Genomic DNA, 22,307 nt, shown 5'->3' with positions numbered 1-22,307 from the left:
AGTTTTCTTAGCGACGCGTTCGGTAGCTCAGACTACACAGTACCGAGCAGAGCAGCACTTACAAGTGGGATACGAAAGAAAATGGATGCAGCCAAATTCAAGGAAACGTCCCCGCAGTTGCCTTGAGGGACTGAGGAAGGCCACGAAGAAATGGTCAGGATAGCCGACCTACGGCCGAGATTTGAACCCTGGATCTCCCGAATATGAAACTCGAGAGATGGAGGAACTGAACAAACAGCGATATCATGGAATATGTGAACTCGCAGGGACATGCGCACTCGCGCAAAGGGCTGCACTCAAGACGCCTTTCATCAAAACAAAAGCCGACATACAATGACGGTAAGGCAGGCTACTGCTTGCCACAAAGGCATGTATATACAGACATGCATTTAGACCACTGGAATGGGAAGACAGAACCTCCGGTTTCACGGAACCTGGAACCTGCGTGCGTAATTAGTGAATAGAAAACGCTTCCGCTAAAATTCCTCAGTTCACCTCATATTCAGTCACTTTATAAACCGAGCCGTTGCAGTTATATAACACAGAAAATACCTGACATTGTCGCGGCAGTGACGATAGTGATACGCCGTGTAGTCTGGTACATAGGATTCCGGTCCTGTCCGTCCCTATACCCGCACTACCCTCCAGCACTCGGCTCACTCTTCTACCCTGAAGATGGACATAGCTGGCTTCTCCGCAACATTTGTAACGACCTGCCAGGCTATACGGTGTCAGAGGTCACGTGACAGGAACCTTTGGACTCATGTACGTTTATTTAGAATATGACATGACGGACCAGACGCGAGTAGACTGGATGCTTGCTTCTCATTCCCCGTGCATGGCACGTCCCGCCCATCATGCTCTTGAGCATCGTTATAAAGCTCGTCACTGTGTAATTTTCTCCACATTCTCCTCGGCACTCCCTTCTCAAACTCTTACCTTAATTCGAGAGGCACAGTTTCACACCCATGCAAAAGAAGCAACATATAGCAGACGGCAAGACAAAAGAGTGTGACGCGAATTACTGCAAGCACTCGCAGAATGAGAACTGATAACTTTCTTGCGTCCAGAATACCACTGCCACTCGCTCCAACATTCGCACCCTTCAAGCCTAGAGCTGACGCACACAACACTTAAACATCCAGTTCCTACCGCACAGGAAACACACGGCGTCTCCTCGGTCGATAATATCGTTGCTTATTGTGAGAATTATACGAAGCACATCAATAGCCTCTGTGGGCAAACGTGGAGTTCTACAGTTAAGGCAGCTGGTACGTATAGTAACCACTGTGAGGGTGCATAATTGGAGGCGTTAAGCACTACGCCACGTGTCTGTCCGTCCCTCACATAGCAGAACGTGGCTGACGACGCGCCTCGTGGAGGTACACAGATGCGTCCAGCCGTCAGCCAACTACATAATCATGTAACTGAGCCATATCATTGCTTCATTTCCGCTTCTAGTTACCTCTGTTTGGTTAATATGCTTCGTGCAATCCCTAAGTTCCCGTTTCCGGTTCAGTTACATTGCGCATACAAATATAATTAAGGGCCTGTAATATGAGAACAGCAGGAGCTTGCAAACTGTGCGCGTGCGCAGAAAGTCCGTGAAGACTCTGGCAAAATAGACGGTTTCCGGGCCGAGATACGAACCCAGAACCTTGAATACTAAATACCTAGCCAGTCGGCAGCAAAGTTCGGTATCATCATCGCCCCCGCCCCCATCACAGTTTTCGGGTTGTGTCACCAGTGTTGCTTGGTATCATCGGTCCGTACCCACAAGCAACTCCCAATTCCACCCACGACTGAAGCCCACACGGCAGAAAACGCACCGATCTGTCGATACTGTTTAAGTAAATGAAACTCCCTCACTTTGTAACCGGTCAACTGTCGTGCCAGAGACGAAGCCCCCCCCCAACTTATTTAAATACCGAGGATGTTATAATGTGCTGCGTGTTCAGGGCCCTTGAACAGCTCAGGATGCGGTGACAGATGAATATGTATTAATTATGTAACTATGATTAGCAGCGGAAAACCGAATAACTTACTGCGGTACCAGTTCGTCCTCCACGAATCTCCCATAAAGCCATCCGGAGACTGAACCGGAGGCTCCGTGCTGTCTGTGAGGATCATATCAAACACATAGACACTGTGAGCAAATGCTGGGTCGTTTTAACGTTAATGCAGGTGGTACGGATACCGCTGTGCGTCAAACCTTTACTTGACTCCTAAATTGCTGCTGGTCCTCGCCAGCAGAGTTACTCTTGGTTCCTAGTCCCACGGGACTAATGACCATATTTTACTGCCTTATGCGTCTGGGAGGCTTCAGAACTCCTGCTCGCCTCCAATTTAAACAATGAATTTCTTCTAAATAATATGAGTTCAGTCCCTACCTCACAGGAAACACATTACGTCCCCGCTACTGAGAACAACCGGTTAATGCTGTTTAGGGAAACAATCGCTGTTTATTGTGGGAACCATACGGAACACACAAAAATATACCGATTCAGTCAGTACCTCACAGGAAACACATTACGTCACCACTACAGAGCCCAACCGGTTAGCGCTGTTTAGGGAAACAGTCGCTGTTTATTGTGAGAACCATACGGAACACACAAATAATATAGATTCAGTCCGTACCTCACAGGAAACACATTATGTCACCACTACAGAGCCCAACTGGTTAATGCTGTTAGGGAAACAGCCGCTGTTTATTGCGAGAACCATACGGAACACACAAATGCACTGTGTGGGCAGAATGCAGAGTTCTTTATGTTAAAGGAGGCGGTACATATAGTAACCACTAGGCTTTAAGGATTAAAGGGCTTACAGCGGTGTCTCTCCGCAATGCGTTATGCAGCGTCTGCAATACCGCACGCTCGCACCGCCAATTGCAAGTCATCAAGGAAATGTATGTATATTCCTAAGGGAGAGCGTAAAACCGCAACGTGATCCGCGCGCATTCTTCATACGCGGGACGTCTCAGGTTACGCCGTTACCGCAACCCGAGAACAGGCTACGGGCCGCTTCCTCCCACATCTCTTCCAATTCACTACTGCCCCGTCATTCGACGCTGTCAGCATCTAGACGCCAGACCGTCGAATGAGAGAATGAATGATGAATGACGAGTTGCAAATTACTGACCCGGTACTTACCTGTGGGGACTAAATAAGAACGCCAGGATAGCGGTACGCAGGCCGAGCTTCGAACTGAGCACCTTTGGATACAAGTCTAGCGAGTTACCGATAGACCAGCTTGTTCGATACAGCGTCGTTAAATAAAGAAAGGGAGATTAGGGCAACTCCCACTCGGTTAAGAGGAGTACGAAACAAAAACAAGAACCCGGGGTTCTCGCGAAAACGAGCACCTGACGATGGAGGCAGAAGCTCCTCCCGAATGCTTATATCATGGACACCATGGCACTGTGGATCCAAACTTGACGTTGCAACACTCCACACAGCAGACTGTGAGGCACAACTCGAGTTTTCGCGTAAAAACAAAATTACCGACCGTAGGCTACATCATGGCGCGCAGCCAGAAATGCTTGGGGGGGGGGAGAAAATGTGCATACGAACTTATGTTTAAGCCATGTGCGAATGTCACTTTAATTTCTGGTATTAATATTTGGTATATCTTAGATTTCGATTTTTTCCAAAAATCGAAGGGGGGCAGATGCCGGCGGCAAAAGGACGCGGGACCGACCGCATGAAAGGGACATTAAAACTGCACATGCCACTGAACCCGAGGCGGTGCAGACTGCTGACAACCGATTATGAGCTGTGCAAACGGTAACCGGCAGACAAACGTCCCTATTTGCTGTGCACCTGTTGTTTCAACAAGCCTTCTGTGTGCCCGACTGCATTCACAGGAACAGGGTTCTGCGTCTGTCTGTGCCATCCACAGGCCACCCCCTCCGCGCGAACTTGTGAGACTGGAACATTATTCACAAAACACTGCCAACAACAATGAGACGCAGGGCGTCCGGAGGTTCTGCGAGACGTCCAATATACGTCGGGTCTGGGGTTCCTCGCTCATCTCCGCTCCACAATTTCCAGACCGGCTTTGGGGCCCACATAGCATTATATCGAATGAGAACCGGAGGTTATTTCCACCGAGGCGAAGAGGCCGGGGGCGTGAAGCTGACCAATCACTTCCATCTAGAGCAGGGGCTAAGAATGTGTGGAGCCATACCTCCACTGCCCTATGTCATCCTGGCGTAACATTTAACTGGGCACAACGACTTTACTGATAAGAATGGATGGCAACATGACGATCGAGTGAATTATCCTTCGGAACCTTAAACGCACAACTGATATAACTGCAAACGAAGAAGTCTATGTGCTAAACGCAGCAAGCAATGGCACTCCCGCCAGCGCTCTTACACATTATGAAGATTACATGATAATGAAGGGTGACAGGGAAGGGCTGAGGAAAATCACGAAAACAAGTTAGGATACTCGGTATCCTGGCCGAGAATCGATCCGGACACAAGAATGCAAGAATATAAGAAAAATATCTCAGACAGAGTTCAAAATGGACCACAAAAGTTGAACTTGAAGCTACACGCACGCGCTGTGTCTGCAAAGTAACTCCACGCTCCAGCAGTATACGTTAAACCGTGAAGAGGTCGCTATCTTCTCGGGCCGAAATCCTGCTTCATAATCGGGAGGTTCCGGCTTCAGATCTTGGCCAGGAGACCGAGTATCTTTACTGAGGTCTACTCCGGCGCTAATTCCGGGACAGAACCAAGTTGGCCGTTTGCTCCCACATCCCTTCCAATTCACTATTCACTGATCATCCTGCCAGCTGTGCGCGCTCCGCTGCTCACACATCACTCACCATCACTCACCGCCATGCGACTCGAGGGTTTCACGACGATGAATACTCGGACTGGGTTGTGCCACCGTGTAGCCTGGCACTAGGCCCCGAAGAACTGAGCACACTGGTCAAGCGGTAACGCTCTATATTTGTATTTGGGAGGTTCTCGGTTCGAATCTCGCCGGAAAGACAGCTATGTCTGAGATATTTCGTGATTTTCCTCAATCGTACCAGGCGAAAGCTGAGCCACTACACGATCTCTTCCTTCCCAATCCTTCAGTATTCACGAATCGTCCTGCTGTTTGACGCCACACAGCAGGCAATGAAAGCGCTATCACAGCTCCCTCCAACACACAAACGTCAGTGATGAGAAGGCGAGGCAAGTGTGGGTAGAGCTGGCTGACCTTGCCAGTAACACCGACAGCGGGGACAGTGGTCCGAAAATTGTGTTCGTGTTCTCAGTTTCGGACTTCAAAACGCCACCAAGTGAAGTAAATTAAAGTAGGTGGCGTTCACAAGGATGGGGCAGGCCGGCGCACGCCGCCAGTGTCACCAGACTGGTGGCGGCAAACCGGCGAGCTAAAGCTGTTGGGACACAGTGGACGCTCCACGGAATGGCACCGAAAAGCAGTTAATAAAACAGGAAAGAGAATCTATTTGTAGCAACACAGACGGCGCAATCGATTCCATTACTAATTCACAGCAGTTCAGGTCGGTACACTGAATACACGTACTCGTATAGTGTCAGGACTCAACGAGCCTCATAATGGTCACCAGTGCTGAGCCTTAGGGATGTCGGAAGGAGTCCCAGCCACCAGACTGTAGCCTGAAGGCACAGCGATACAGCCCATCCAGACAGGAGCACAAGTACCCGATCTTCGTGCGGAACGCTTTCAAACTTGAAAAGGTAAAGGACGAAAGAGGATACTTTCAAGAGACTGTATTATTTCTGGATTGCAGGGTGTTTGTTTAGCGACGTCACAGTACACGGCGTTACATTACTGGATGACAGCGAATAATTTCGACAGAATGCGGAAAGAAGAGGTCGTGACCTAATTCTCCTGGAGGAACTTGGATAAACCACGAGACACACAAATCACTGGCGTCAGTGAGCCGACCGGGGTTCAAACATCGAGAATACAAGTGACAGGAGCGTTACCGGGGGAGTCAACTTTATGGCACGTGGGCACCAACGTTTCAGTGGAACATGCCGCCTCCATCTTCATGGCAGAAAGTCGGCAAAACTACGCGGTATCACACTCGAGAAGACGTCAGTACACTTCCTCAGCTATTATATACTGTATCTTCTGGGATATAGCGCCGTTTAGACCGCTGAAGAGCAACCGACGTTTCGGAAGAGCATGTCATCTCCATCTTCAGGGTCGAAAAGATAAGCCAAGAAAGAACGGCGATATATCCCAGAAAACAGAAAAGGATATCCCGGGCGAAGAAGAGGTACTTCTGACCTGCCCAAAATATACCGAATATTGTTTCACTCTTGTATAGTTGCATGTTCACTGTGGAGTCACTTGCTTATGGACAATGGAAACCCGTTGTCGCAAGCCAAGCATTCCATATTTAGGAAGTGGACAGGGCAGCGCGACAGCGCGACACAAATGTTTTCGCATCTGGACCGACCGTCCTCCTGAACCCTCCCACGTCAATGATATTTTTATCGACGAGCTAGTCGAGAGAGATGAAACTCAGTAAATTTATTTCCCATATGTTTACCGACATCACAGAAAAGTCACATTTCTGTCTTCCTAAATGTTGTGCAATGGACTCCGATCTCCTTTGACCAGCGCCGCTGAAAAATAAAAAGTTCAGCTACAGAAATATGAGCTATGATGAGTGAGTGCATATCGGTATGGTGTGACGGCAATGTTCCTTGGTTCAGACCTCTGTCAGGACGCCACTATCCTCAAGTATCTCGATGTTTTTCTCAGTCTCTTCAGGACATCGATGGGTTAATACCTCGATTACGCTACGACCGCATCCTTCCAATTCTGTTCCAATTCAATGTTTACTACGTCACCATGATAATATAGAAGAATACAGCACACAAAACAAAAGACAGTCTACATTCTGCCCATACGGTGTATTTGTGTGTTCCGTATGGTTCCCACAGTAAACAGCGACTGTTTCCCCAAACAGCATTAACCGGTTGGGCTCTGTAGTGGAGACGTAATGTGTTTCCTGTGAGGTACGGACTGAATCTCTATATTATTTGTGTGTTCTGTGTGGTTCTCACAATAAACAGCGACTGTTTCCCTAAACCGCATTAACCGACTGGGCTTTGTAGTGGAGACGTAATGTGTTCTCTGTGAGGTACGAACTGAATTAGTATCATTATTTATTTAGGTAAATTTCAGGCTTCAAAGAATTAACATATGTTATACTAATTCATGCTGTCCATACTAATTAGCAGAAGGATGTGCGATTTCAGGTTCTCACTGTGGAACGTGACGCCGTGTACATCTTAAACGCGAAAAAGTCTACTGTCCTGCAAGATGAGGATAGCACTGGCAACTACCTATCAAACGACACGAGGTCACATCGCAGAAGACTGAAATCCTGAGAGAAGGCTAGGAATAATGAGACCAAGTTTCCCATGCGCAGGGAATTTAATGCATCAGGAAATCCACAGGAGAAAATGACGGCTCGCTGCACACAGCTGCCGATGGCCATAACCATTCCATAAATCTTGCCGGGAATGAAAGGTGACGCTTCTACTCACAGGTGTCTGGCATTCGGAGCCCACGTGAACTATTCGAAGCGATCTCTTACACTTCCTGGAAAATCAATCACCGTTTATAACCGGATGTTTCCAAGCTCAGAGACCCGACGGCAAACACCCCCCCTCCCCCAATGCTTCGCACGCCTTCCACAAGTTCGTCTGAATAAATACAAGCAGACTGCATCACAGTCAATGCAACTTAAAACAAGCCATGAAGTGACAGCACAACCGTCCTCTCGGTTGCTGTCTCTAGATCTTAAGTTCGTTCTCACTCTCTTATGAGATAACTGCGGAGCTATTGCAAGGAAATAGCGGCTCCGGTCTAGAAATCCGAAATTAACGGCCGTGAGGTTTCGTTGCGCTGACCACGCGACACCTTCTATCCGCTGGAGTTGGCACTAACTTCGCCGACAAGCGGCGGTCGCTCGGTCGGTATAGTTAGCTTGCGGACTAAAACATCGGAGTTTGTTCGTTTCTCTCTTATGAAGAGCGTTCAGAAAGCGTCCAACTGGACTCTGAGTTGTAAGATGACACAGCACAGAAAAACAGTTCACTTAAAAGTGTCGAAAGATCCGTGGAAAAGTCTACTGGACACTGTCTCATTTTTCTATGAATATTTCGCGACTTACGGTCGAGATGAATGCGCAGGCGCATGTAAAGCGCCCATCACTGCAGTACGATTTTAACCGAACTCCAAAATATTACACTTAATATAACATTTGAGGTTTTCACGGCGGTGACTATAAAGAATGCCGTATTCTGGGATGTGGTGTCGTGTAGATCTTCTGAGAACCGACGTTTCGGAGGAACATATCGCCTCTATCTTCAAGGTAGAAAAATCCGCGAGCGAGGAAACAGCTTGAGCAGGTGGCTGCAGATGGAGGCGATAGGTTCCTTTGAAACGTCGGCTTACAGAAGATGTACAGGACGCCACACCCCAGAAGACGGCACTCTTCTTCAAATTTAATGCTTTCCGAGTTTCGCGTTATTACACGCACGGACAGAAGCACGGTAAAAGAAAACGTACATACGTGGCTTTCCAGCTCTGGAGCTCAGTATTCGAGGGACACCGCCCCAGACCTACAGCCCTCCTTATTCTCTATTCATAAGCGTTTCCTCCCGCTAGAAATGGCAACTGGGCCGAGTGCAAATGCAGCGAGCGAAACAACCACCGCTTCACAATGCTACAACGGCACGATGAATGTTTACTGGGTTCATTCCCCCTCCATCACATCCTTTCAAAGAATAGAACACGTTTAAAAGCGAATTGCTACATTCCCGTTGCTTAAATTAAACCTATATAGAAGTACACCTGTCAAAATATTCATACTTCTAACGATTAGCCATATATCAAAGTGTAACGATTTGCTCAAAGCCATTTTAGGCAACGGCTCGGTAAACACGTTCCAAAGCGCCAATCATCCAATCCTCTCTTCTACACGTACGTATCGTCTGTACACATGTGACTGGGACATGCCTCAACACAACAATCCTATCTTGAGGTTCCCCACAGGGCGCCATGAATGTCAAACCCGACGGCAGGGCTGACACCGCCCACTGCGGGCCCACAGAAGCAGGCTTGAGGCGCAGGGGTTGGGCTTCGAGTTGACAGCGTCACATCCCACACTGCGAGCTCTGTTCACACTGGTATCGAGCCTCGTACAAATCTTATCCAGCCCATGAGAGCGCTCAGCCTTAAATCACGTTTCTTCTGGCATGTGACGCCGTCCACTCTGACAGACTTTACCAGCGTTTTCCAGGAACATGTTGCCCTCATTTTCTGCAAATATCTACGAGACTACACGGCGTCACATACATGGTCACCGCGCTTAGCGAGCTGCCACAGCAATAACGCTCTAGATTCATATTCGGGAGGTTCTCGGTTCAAATCTCTGCTGGGCCACGGTCTACCTAAGATTCCTCGTGTTCTCCCTCAGTCCCGCCAGTCAAATGCCGGGACAGTACATCAATTACACCATGACCACTTCCTTCGAAGTCCTTTCCAATGCAAACACCCCCCTCCCGGGCCCACAGTCACCGCCGTGACAACCTCAACTATCACACATCCTTAGAGTCGAGAGAGATGTCGACTGCAGCCAAGTTCGTCCGACAGTCGCAGAAGCCGGGCCCCGTAACGCTCCGTCTGCTGTGACAACATCCAAACAAACATTTGCAGAAGGTGCACCGCGCCCTGCTCGCCCAGCAGACGGGCTTCCATACTGGAAATCATATTACGCTTAGAAACAGGTGCCAACGTTTACATACAAAATCACAACACGACGCAAACAGCAGTAATCAATAATGCAATGTGCGCGCCCTGTCAGCAATCAATGATTCAGCACACACTCATCATCATCATCATCGCAGCACAATGCTCGATGCAACACGGGTGCATTGAGAAAGTTCCGGGGCTGATGAGCTGGGCAGTGTCCCTGCCTGTTCCCTCCTAGCATCAAGTTAACAGTCCTTTTATACGAAGCATGTGCCCAAATGTGGACAGTATAGTTACGAGTATGCTTTGCTTCTGACAGCAAGTGAGGGCAAATGCGTGGGCACACAAATGCTCCCAACACTCCAGTGCCTTCTGTTCAAAAACAAATCCCTTCTGCCTTCCAAGACAATTTATAAACCGCTTCAAATACGCCCTCGCGATGCTTTTCACGCCCGACACTGCGACGTATATGAATCATGCAAAGAAACCTTTCAGTCTTCAGTTCGGGACTGCGGGCGGCCAGTTCGGTGCGACACTCCGAAGCGAATGGCTTATAATAAAGAACTAGCTAACTTTTCAGTTTCGTTTTCCCTACCGCGAACCTAACAGAGTACACGCAAATACCAATATGTACGGTAGCCACAGCTATTACAGCTATGTGCAAGTACTGCGGCAGAGTTTTGGGTTAAAGGCAAAACTTTACCTGCAAGAGGCCATCGAGGCTCCCACATTTCTGGACAATAGGCTCACAGATTGCGGTGAGCCTGTCAGCTTTACGCTCCAGCCGCTCTTTACCCCAGAAAGATTCCTGGTACTCATTTCTGTTAGAGGCTGAGTCGAAGCCAGGGCCATAGTGCGGCTGAAAGGATTAGGTCAATCGAAAAATGCAATGACCTCATCGGGAATCGAACCCACGACCTTCCGCATAATGCATCAACCTACTACGCTACGGCGTGTCCCAATTCCCAACGTTTAATTAATTACATGAGTAAACCTGATCTCACGCATTGTTATAACAGGCTAAATTCGATTCAGCTTGTTGAGAAAACGGTAGAATGGGCTCTACATGCAGAGGAACAAGTTTCAATAGACGCCCGAAATTTCGCTGGAAGGATGAACCTGTCTTGTAGAGAACCGGAATGGACCGGGAAAGGTCCAAACCTTCATACTGATGATGATAGTGTTATTCCTCTTTTTAACGTTTTAGCTATTATAAGGTCGGATAAAAAGCAGTGGCAACGCCCCTGTAGTTCTAAATGACTTTATTACCTGAGGTAAACACACATTCCTTCAGTATAATCGCCCCCCCCCATGTGTACCACCTTCTGCCAAATTTCTGGAAGGCGTCGTACACCATCAGCGCGTCCACTTCTGTTGATGTCCAGCAGTGACCGCCCTACAGCACGAATAATCTCCTCTCTTGCGTTGTAACGTGTCCCTCGCAGTGGTTCTTTCATTTTGGCAGAGATCATAATCGCACGGACTCATATCGGGTGAGTATGGCGGATGTTGCAGTATTTTCCACCGACAGCGGCGAAGGAGATCCTTGACAGTGTCAGCAGTATGAGCCCTTGCATTGTCATGAAGGATGATGGGGTTCGTTGCCAACAAGTGACGTCGCTTTCTCCTGTGTGCGGGATGAAGATGATTATGCAGGAAATTGCAGTAGTAGGCAGCGTTTACTGTCTGCCGTTGAAGTACAGTGTGGTGCAGTATCACTCCATCAGTGTCATATGCCACAATGAACATCGCCTTCACATTACTCTGTGTAGGGCGCACTTTCTTTGGACGAGGAGAGCCAGGATGCTTCCATTCAGTTGATTGTCGCTTCAAGTGCGGTTCGTATGAGCGAGCCCAAGTTTCGTGCCGAGTGACGATCCTTCCAAGGAAGTCGTCACCTTCCCTCTGGTACCGGTCCAACAAGTCCTGTGCAATTGCATAACGTTGCCATTGTTGCACCTCGGACATTGTATGGGGTACCCAACGCGCTGCAATTTTGCGGTATCCACGAATATCGTGCAGAATGTGGAGCACGGTTTGTGACATACGCCTACCTCAGCACCTAACTCCCACGCAGCCCACTGACGATCGACATCCAGCAAAGAAGTAGGAAGCTGAATTGTGTGGTTATCAACATGGGGTCGTCCTGAACGGCATCCCTCCCTTCACGGAACAATTTCACCCACCGTGCCACTGTGCGATATGGCAAAGCAGCATCACCACGTGCTTCTCGCAGTCCCTGATAACAGTTTTGTGCACTACGACCTCGTGCAACTTCAATTTTTATCCAGGAGCGTTGTTCTTGTTTCGTAAACATGTTGTTAGGGTGCTTGAACTGGACTCCTGCACTTCAAGACGATGCACAATGCCACTCTATGAAACACAACCAGAGTCACTCACTGCACTACCTCAACTGAACTTCTGCTATCACCTACAGACGGCGCTAGTGCCACCTGACGCACATCTTTCATGTTACAGCAGTGTTGCCACTACTTTTTATCCTACCCTTGTACATTGTGATACTGACAAAGAAAGCAACCACATCTCGGGCAAATAACTAGTGTTCAGCTTGTAGGAATATAAAGACAACATGCAGCCATGTGTAGCCATGTTCACTGAAGTGAACAGAAGTGACCAAGCACGGGCAAGTGAAGTCTGACTGCATCCAACTCTGTGAACCGAAATCGCCAGTGACGGAGGGAAATGGGGCACAGCAAAACCCCATGTGGGCACTGGGCGAGGCATGTCACCTCACACTTAACGAAGGCAAATCTGTGTCTCTATTCCAACGACTCACAAGTTAGAAAACCTTACAGCCTATAGATATTGTGACGTATGGACTAAAGCATAGCAGAGTACTTAACGACGCTGTATCAGCTGCAGCGGTTAGTGTCGAATAAGTAAATGATCATGTTCGATGAAATCAAAAGAAACGATGCCAGGATCGTGGCCTATTTTATGGTATTATCCCGGAAATCGTTAGGAGTGACTGAGGAATCACACAAGACGTCAATCAGGACAGTGAGTGTCCTGTCCGAGATTCAAACAAGACACTGCGTCGACGCCACTGAACCAACGCCCTTCATGCGTGTGTCTGGGACCCGCAATATAGCAGACATGAAGAAGGCAGGACTTTACTGAACGCCATGACTTACATCTCTAAATCCACGAGACGGGCTCGAGTGCGCGGGCGCCCAACCGAAAGTTCTCCAGTTCTTACAGCTTCTTCATAGCCTCCTCTCGTCTACTGAGAGACAGAACTGAATCACGAGATCTGTATAGTCTACAGCATTCACAAAACTTTAAGAACAAAATTCTTACTCGTGTAAAGAGACGTTATACTCTGCTGATTAAATACGTGATCAGATTACGCAATTCCGGACGCGAAGACGGCGGGATTTAGAGCTGCCAGAGAAGGTTTCTGCTCAATCTGCATCGCACGGAGCTCGCGCCACTGTCTGTCCTCGCAGGGGCAGAACAGCTTTAAATAATGTATGAGCTCTGAACGCTCGTGCCGAGTTCCCGAACGGCGTCAAGAGGGCAGGAAGATTCCGAATGAGGAGCGAAACTTGCGAACTGTCAGGTTAAATCGTAAGCAAGCAGAAAACACTTCTCAGCCATGAAGACAGAGGCAGCAGGTTCCTCCGAAACGACCGTCACTATCTAGAAGTCAGCAATATTTCCACGCGGGTTTTTTAATGCTTGTGGCGTGGGACTAAGTCCCTTGTACTGCGGCCACTGGCCTACTGTACCAGCCCCAGATGATAGGTGAGGGTGATTGTCGAGCAATTGGTGGAATGAAGATTGGCAGGGGAAACCTAAGTACTCGAAGAAAACCCGCCCCAGCGACACTTTGTCGACCACAAATCCCACTTGACCAGACCCGGAATCGAACCCGGGCCGCCGCGGTGGGAAGCCCGCTACTAACCGCTTGAGCTATGGCGCGGCCCTTCTGCGCGGGTTACTTTACGGCAGAGTCGGTATGCGGGCTGCATAGCGTCGCATGCCAGGGGTTGGTCATCAACTGGAGAGGATCTGGAAAGTGGCGGCTGTGTTCTGATCGTGGTATTATACAGGCATTTGCCTCGAGGGACTGAAGGACACTAACCAGAACATTCAGCGAGGACAGCCGGTGTCCAGGCCGAGATTTGAAGCAAGTGCCTCAAGAATACGAATCTAGAAAGTTACGGCTGCGCCAAACTGCCCAGTTCTAGCAGCAGTCACGGGAGCTGAGGCAGAAGGTGCTCACGTTCCAGTCCTCCGGTGAATATCAGTTTGTAACACAATGCAAACCCACCTGTTCGGACGGTTCCCTTGATTTCATTACAGCACGAAATTGGATTTCCCACTGCCGGAGTCAAACACAATTCCACAGCATCGGGCCATGACGACATGTCCGACACAACAATTCATCATCACAATCAGTCCGAAACTACAGCCAAATAAGTAATTAAGAGTGAAAATGATTAAGAAGGGGAAGCAGCGGTGGTCAACCCTGTGGTCTGGTGGACAGCAGGCCTGTGGCAGGGCCCCCCCCCCACTTCAAATCGCATTAGCCGCACGAGCCGACCTGTCTTATTACGGCCACTGCGCAAGAGCTTTATTGAAACACAAAAGCGACAGTGATTAATCTGCCTGCCACACTGTGTACACCGCTTTCTGCTTGTTTTACATGCCACCGATGAAAGCTTGACACACAATATAAATGAGTTGGAAATGAATTAGCCTACCTCAGAATATCAGGTTCACGTTAACAGGGTAAATCGATTGCCAAGAGGAACATAAGGACACGTATCGCGTTCATGTTGGAGTGTTTCGTGCTTGCGGGAAGACAAAGTGTTACTCTGCTCTATCTTGTGAGTGAAGCTGTGATGGGCTATGGGCTTCACAGTTTTCCCCACTCCACAGGGTCCAGACGGGCTCTGGGGCCCACCCGGCTTCCTATCCAATGGGAACGGCGAGCTCTTTCCCCGGAGGTAAAGCGGCCGAGGCGTGAAGCTAACCACTCACCTCCACCTAGCGCCTAGGCTAGGAATACTGGAGCTATACTTTCACTCCCTTACATGTCTTCAAGGCATGGTGCTTAATTAATTCAGCACAGTGGCAACTCTGCCTTATCTTACATGGGTAATATAGAAAGGCATGAACATTATATACATTTTAACAAGGTCATTTATAGACATTTTCACAGTTGAACCGAAATGTAATACAAGGTGTGTAGTACGATACAAAGTAGTCTCTCAAAAGACTGTGCTAGTCATATGAATGCCAGAGCCACCTTATTGAAGGGCAGGGCACTCAAAGAAAACGGCGGCATAACGACTGTCCTTCCTTCGAGCAACGAAAGATAATTTTGAATTGAAAAGTGTGCAAAGTACGAAGTGGGGACGGAACCTGCAACACGATTAACAACTGCGCGTAGTCGTGACAAATTTGAGGCCGATGTGCACAAGCAAAGCCCTGGGAGGCCTTGCACAGCGACGAGTCCTGCCAACAGTTCACAAGTCCACAAAACGTTGGGCAAGTCAGACAGGAACTAACAGTGCACTAAAACGTGCTAAATGGAACGTTTACATGGAACTGTTTGGTCTCATGAAGCAGCAACACTGAACACGCTACGGGAAGAAACTGCCAGTGGCTGCTCGCGCACCGGCCCCCAAACTCACAAGTGCCTACAAGCTTGTGGTGGCCGGCCACTTTGAACACTTGCTCCAGTTCAACATTCAACATGTGATGATTGGATTGCCAATATATATTTCATTAATGTTGAAGTGCACATATTTTTTGGGTCCCTCTGGAGTAACCGCAGCAGCAGTAGCCGTACTGGCATTCTGGACGTTCGGTTGAAATGTCAGTGCAGAGACCGCCTATACCGACTCACGATTCCGTGGATTTCCTCAGCCCCTCAACGCATTATACTAAGGCAGAACCGCTTCGATCCACATCCTCTCCAACCCACTGTTCACTAACTACTCCATCACACTCCTCAATACAGCCTCAGCTGACAAGAGTCCTAAACCTTTAAAAGCTTGCATCATCTCATTTCACATTCTGAAACTCTGCATTCTGCCCAGAGTGTGTCTGTATGTTCCGTGTGGTTCTCGCAATAAACAGCGACTGTTTTCCTAAACGGCATTAACCGGTTGGGCTTTGTAGCGGAGACGTAATGTGTTTCCTGTGAGGTACGGACTGAATCTCTATATTATTTGTGTTCCGTGTGGTTCTCACAATAAACAGCGACTGTTTCCCTAAACAGCATTAACCGGTTGGGCTTTGTAGTGGAGACGTAATGTGTTTCCTGTGAGGTACGGACTGAATCTCTATATTATTTGTGTGTTCCGTAGGGTTCTCACAATAAACAGCGACTGTTTCCCTAAACAGCATTAACCGGCTGGGCTCTGCAGCAGACGCGATGTGTTTCCTGTGAGGCGCGGACTGGATTTTTGGTTCGTTCATAAGGACTGCGGAAAGTAATTACTAGCCTCGTCATTTCTGTCTGCCTGCATGATAAATTCAGCTTCTACAGGACTGGTATTCGTGACACTTTATATTGTGCAGTTTTACTAAAATCTGTTGAGAGAATTCAATTTTGGTTCAAAGCGGATAGAAATAACGGACACGATACTCGAGGACCAAACTATGTATCTGAGAGCATCTCGCTGTCTCACGCTCCGCTGACGAGAGGACACTGGGGTTGCCATGGGAGCGAACCAATTCATTAACTTTCCAGATGAAATCTCTGAACGTGCCTCCAATGTTACGATATACGAGTACATGCATTCTCTGTCTTGCTGAAGTTATCAGATTCATTTCTGCCTTCAAAAAGAGTCAAATAAACAAGAATACATAGCAGCAGTATAAGAATTGTGCTACTTAAGAACACAGGCAGTCCAAATTAATTGTGTGGTCATTTGTTTTGTCAGGGACCTACAGAACTTCGGCTACCCTGGGCATCGCCGCCTTCATCATCTGTTGTTCTTCGTGGATAAGGCCTACAGGTCTGTTCGGCTTTACAATCATGTGTTAAGTAGTCTCTCTGTAGTTCTATATTCTTCCGCCTTGGACTGTGTAGATAGTTTCAGCCTACCTCAACTACCGTCTTACGTTTATATTAATAACTATTTGTTCTTCTCTATTTCAAGCCTAATATTCATATTCTCTGTGTTACTATCTTGGCAAGCCTTCAGAACCGCAGTGCATTCTGGGAACAGAGCAATTTCATGTCTATAATTATTCGCACTCATTCTACCACGTAACAAACTTGGGATACATGACAAGAAAGTCAACATTTATGCCTGTTAACCGCAAAGGAGGCCGTGGGCAATGAAAAGTTAAATAAATACGCTTACGACCTCCGCCATGTATGCATGTATGTCCCCATGTAACAACTCGAAATCGCTTAGGAGATTTTAGTATACAGCCGAGTTATAATAAGATTTCTCGATTCAGTCCAATGTTCATCAAAATAGGACAATACCGGACACTTTACATTAAGACCCACTTCTGCTTAAAACTTCATGAAACTTCCTGTCAGAATTCCTTGAGTCCTTACGAGCAGACGGACAGACATACATGACGTGCGAACCGTACACCGTTCTAACCTTTCATCCTGAATACTGGGAAAATGAAGGATGAGCGTAACCACTCGTCAGACAAGGTGTAACACTGGCTACCGGGGCCACGCAACATCGAGCACTGACGGTTTTCCAACGTTTCGGCCTACCTTACATTTTCCACCTTCAGGGTTACGTTTATTAAGCTTCAGCCGAGAAAGCCTAATGGCCTGAATACTTCTGACACGTTATTACATTATGGAGAAGACCACAGAGCGGCAGTGGAGCTCTGTTCACAGCGCACGACAGGCAAGCCCCCGGCTCCGATGCAACCAGCCATACCACAATACAATTGCTGCAGACAGCGCCAAATTAAAACACTTTCCGCTCTTCGGAGATGCAAGGAACTGTATCACGCCCCCAGCACAGCGGCAACTGCTAGCAATTTCGTAGTACAACGAGCCTCATTTGCTCCGCACGCGTACTTCCATTTTCTAGTCGTTAACCTCAACAAAATATGAAGAAAGAAATTAAGCATCTCACAAAAATGTTCCATCAGAACGTCGCACAGACACTGCCAATTAAGCGGGCCCCTTGGCGCCAGAAGACAGTCGACAGGGGGCTGTGACGGTGAAGGCTAACGAGACACGTTACACAGGGCCTCGGCCTAGGACGGGTTCCTTGGCACGATCTAAGCGAAGGAAAGCGGACACGGTATTCGCGACCCAGAACTGGATGAAGGAGCATGTGAATCCAGCGCCCTCATGTCGTTTCTTAACCTTTAGAGCCGAACAAATTTAACATTTTCATTAGCGATTAGCAGCTGCTGGGGTGTAGAACGCAGTAAATTTCACAACAATCTTTAAATTATGTTTCTACAAAGCAAGTAAGGTGAAGCAGCACTGTAACGAAGACCGCAGCGTAACCCTCTGTAGCATGACGTTGATCCGAATTGCATTGTAACAGGTCAGTTCGTACCTCGCAGGAAACACATTATGTCACCGCTGCAAAGCCCAACCGGTTAATGTTGTTTAGGGAAATAACTATTGTTTATTGTGAGCACCATATGAAACACACTGTGTGCACAAAATGGAGAGATTCTTAACGTTGAAACAGGCGATACATCGCTACGGTTATGCTTTAAACAGCATGACAAGAGAAGAATATACATTCCTGCCAACTACATGACTGCTGTCTAATCACGCTACACGGCCACGTAAATAAAACACGGAGCATCTCAATCAATAACAAAACAGGGGAACACCTGTTACACGTGTGGCCCTGATCCTCGTATATTCAGTTCAGAAAGCAAGATATGGCACACGGGAGGTCAACAGAACACACACGATTAAAAAAAAATCTCCTCCGCTGTCTTGTAGTCAGCAACATTATTGTGACCGGGACTTAAACGCTTTTCAGGCACAGAGGCAGGCTACTACATGTACCACGTGATTTAAAAACCAAGAACTTTGCATTCTGCCCGCACAGCCTATTTGTGTGTTCCGTATGGTTCTCACAATAAGTTTCCCTAAACAGCACTAACCGGTTGGACTTTGTAACGACGTTCAGGCTTCAAGGAGTCAAGACTACACCAAAGCAGAAGCCATAAAGTTAACTTCATGTGTCACTGAACCATACGGCCGCTTCCTGCGATGGCCTTTCAATGTCGCCGTGTTTTACGAAACTTCACGTCTAAAGATGAAGGAACTTTCCATACTTTCACCAAACAATCTTCTTTCTAGCAAAGAGTTACACAATCATCTCAAATTTCGTTACATGCTTCATCCACTGATGCAACACTCCAAATTCTCCCCGAAAGCATGTAGGTCTAAGCGCTCCACAGCTGGTTTTAAAATTCTCCGCAGACAGCTCCGCGCCGAACAACAATGCATGTTATCTACCAAACTACACGACATCATATTCCAGTCAAGGTCACCGCCGTGAGAACTCACATCTTATCCATATACGCGATTTAACTCTCGATACAGTTTCTTGACCAGCTGAACAACTATCAGCTGCTCAGAGAATGATAGCTAAGATATAATTCACTGTGCAGGGTCGGCGGTGGCTATGATCGGAGCGAATCTTCGCTTCGGTAGCGGCTCCACAGCGAACTCAACGCTGAACGGGAGCCGTGCGTTCCAGTGTCACCCCGGGGGAACCACGGAAGCAACCGTCATCTTCAGCCTTGGGGCGCTGGGCATAGCGGCGAACATTGCACTCATGGGCCTCATCCTGACCAAGCGGCAACTCAGAAGGTACAGAGTTCCCCGTCCTATTTGCTTTGCCTTCCTGCGCGTGCGCAACAAAAGTCCTAACGCTTCTTACTTGTATTTGGGAAGTTCCCGGTTCAACCCTCGCCAAGACTTCTCTAAGAAAATGCCAGGATAACACCTAGAATATGTCACGACCATTCCCTTCGAAATTCTTTCCAATTCATCGCTCACCCAATCATTTGATGCCATGAAGCTTAAGTTACTGACAGCGGCGTGAGGTAAACCATTTTTTTTCCTGCAGAACAGGAGAGGGCTTATGACTGCGCATGTGCGTGTCGATCTCACGTTGATGTTCGACATTGTGTCATCTGAAGGATATATACGTAATCTAACAAGGAAACGAAGGACGAGGAGAAGCATGAAAGGGCCCGAGAAAACGAAGAAGGGGATGGACGATACTAAAGAAATGATTCCTTCTTCAAGTTGCGGGTGCCTCCTCTAGCAGCACAACGAGGGAACACACTCTAACTAAACCCGCCGGACGTTACCCTGCAATTCGCACTAACAGGCAGGCGAAACCCTTCAGACAGAACGGATTTCCTTTCGCGCGAGTGAGAACATAGTAGCGTCCCCTGTATGCAAATTGTTAGCAACAGACAGAACTCTCATTGTGAGCGCCAAGTCACTCGTACAAAACTGCATGGATAGATAGGGATTATTTTACCAGTTCAAAAGAAGGGCGTTAAAACTGTAGTAATTATCTTGGGCCATCTCTGCTATCAACTTCATACAAAATTTTATCTAATATCCCTCTTTCAAGGTTAAGTCCATATAGAGATTAAATTACTGGAGATCATCAGTGTGGGTTTTAACTAACAGATCACCTGTTGATCACATTTTTTGCATTTGTCGATATTGGAGAAAAATGAGAGTACAATGGCCAGTACATCAGCTATTCGTCATGTTGCAGGGCAAAATCATGTCATAAAGACAGCTAACAGATCATCTGAAAATATGGCACAGTTCAAATGTATGGGAACGACAGTAACAAGTAAAAATTTTGATTCAGGAGGAAATTAAGAGACTGAATTAGGATAATGCTTGCTACCATTCAGTCCAGAACCTTTTGTCTTCTTGTCTGCTGTCCAAAAACATAAAAATTAGAAAATAAAAATTATAATTTTGCCTGTGCTTCTGTATGGGTGTGAAACTTGGTCTCTGACATTAAGGGAGGAACATAGACTGAGGGTGTTTGAGGAGAATATTTGGACCGAAGAGAGATGACGAGGTAGGAGGTTGGAGAAAACTGTGTAATGAGGAGCTTCATAACTTGTATTCTTCTCCAAGTATAGAGTGATCAAGTCAAGGAGGATCGAACCGAGCACCTCCGGGATACATATCTACAGCGTCGCCGCTCAGTGGCTCAGTAGGTACACGTCATTTTCCCCATTTTGACAGAATCAATAAACGTCGCAATGTGCTCGCCGACAGCGGAATCAGCCCTGCCCTTGGGAACCCTGTGACGGCTCCTACCTTTACAGTGAAGTCCTGGGAGGGTCAGGTGGCCATACGAAACCACATTCTGCAAGGATAAAGGGTTGAAAAACAAACTAAAAAAGATTAATAGAGTCCTTAGAAACACACAACAGCAGAAGACGTATGACCGTGCTCCCAATGGCGCTCCACAGTTGTCACCTGTGAGCATTAACCCTTTAAAGCACGATGGTAACTATATGTACCACACACTTTAACATTACAAATCTCTACATTTCGCCCACAGACCATTTATGTGTTCCGTATGGCTGTCACAATAAACAGCGATTGTTTCCCTACACATAATTAAGCTGGGCCTTGCTATGGAAAGCCAATACGTTTCCTGCGAGGTACAAGCTGATATTTTATAATTATTTAGGAAAATATCAGTTATGTAAACGCAGAAACTAAAAGTTTACATAGGCCTATTATTTAGGCAAGCCTTCCCAATGGGGAAGCGGTGTTTTCTGTAGGGTAGGAACTGAATTCTTTAAAATGATTTCGATAACTTCAGGCCTCGGAACAACGAACTCACACTCAGTCGCATGACGCAACATTTCACGCGGAACAGTTTAATTTGCAATGCAGTTACAAAGTTTAATTCAGCAGTAAAGTCGGAAATGAAACTGAAGTTTTCAACCAGACGAGGGCAGTAAAAACTTGAGGGTATTTTCGGACGTGTCTCTCTTCATCTGATTACGTCACCTTGTTCTCCAGGTCCCTAGCGTTCCCCTCCCACTGCGCCACAAAGGTGAAGGTTCAATGTATTCAGTCTCCTCACACAAACAGAGAGGGAAGAAACGCTAGCAAGGTAACGCTCCACTGAGTCCTGGCCAACGGCGACGGCAGTAGCAGGCGTCGTCTTAACTGAACGCTACTGGAGGAAGAGAGATCTGAGTCCATCGGAAGTGAAAAATGGCCTGAAGCCACAATCGGCCCGCTGCATGAGGCCTATCGCGTATCAGATCTTTACAGACAATGAACCGAACGGGGCCCGAGAGCTGAATGGAAGAAGGAGCTAAGCGTTAGTTCCGCTGTTTCTTTGTAGGATGTACGGTTCTCACAGCTGTGACCATGAAGTGTGCCATCTTCTGGGTTGCAACGCCGTGTAGTCCGGTAGAGGTCCTTCGCGTTTGAAGAGGAAACCAAGCAAGCACCTAGTAAGAAACACGCGACAAGCCAGGCTCTGCTTATCGTCTGCTTTTGCCTACTTCCTTGCTTGGCTTACTCTCCCAACATGA

The 22,307-nt window shown here is 47.6% G+C and overlaps 2 protein-coding genes across 3 annotated transcripts in view; one reads left to right on the top strand and one right to left on the bottom strand.

The window, feature by feature from the left end:
* Positions 1-22,307, bottom strand: part of LOC111875246 (midasin) — a 161,972-nt gene that overhangs the window by 82,366 nt on the left and 57,299 nt on the right. The gene's annotated exons all lie outside the window — the stretch shown is intronic.
* LOC111875245 overlaps positions 1-22,307 on the top strand; it is a 38,532-nt gene that overhangs the window by 3,966 nt on the left and 12,259 nt on the right. The window contains exons 2-3 of one of the 2 annotated variants that reach the window (XM_023871312.2): positions 16,688-16,762; positions 19,374-19,575. In XM_023871312.2, the coding sequence (XP_023727080.1) occupies positions 19,388-19,575 (188 nt within the window). In that variant the 5' untranslated portion in view covers positions 16,688-16,762; positions 19,374-19,387. The remainder of the gene's footprint in view (positions 1-16,687; positions 16,763-19,373; positions 19,576-22,307) is intronic. The other variant, XM_023871313.2, reaches the window with a different exon arrangement.

The sequence above is a fragment of the Cryptotermes secundus genome, unplaced genomic scaffold (assembly GCF_002891405.2).
Source record: "Cryptotermes secundus unplaced genomic scaffold, Csec_1.0 scaffold526, whole genome shotgun sequence".
Lineage (NCBI taxonomy): Eukaryota > Metazoa > Arthropoda > Insecta > Blattodea > Kalotermitidae > Cryptotermes > Cryptotermes secundus.
Note: the sequence above shows the minus strand (reverse complement) of the source record. Positions and strands in the feature narration are given on the sequence as shown.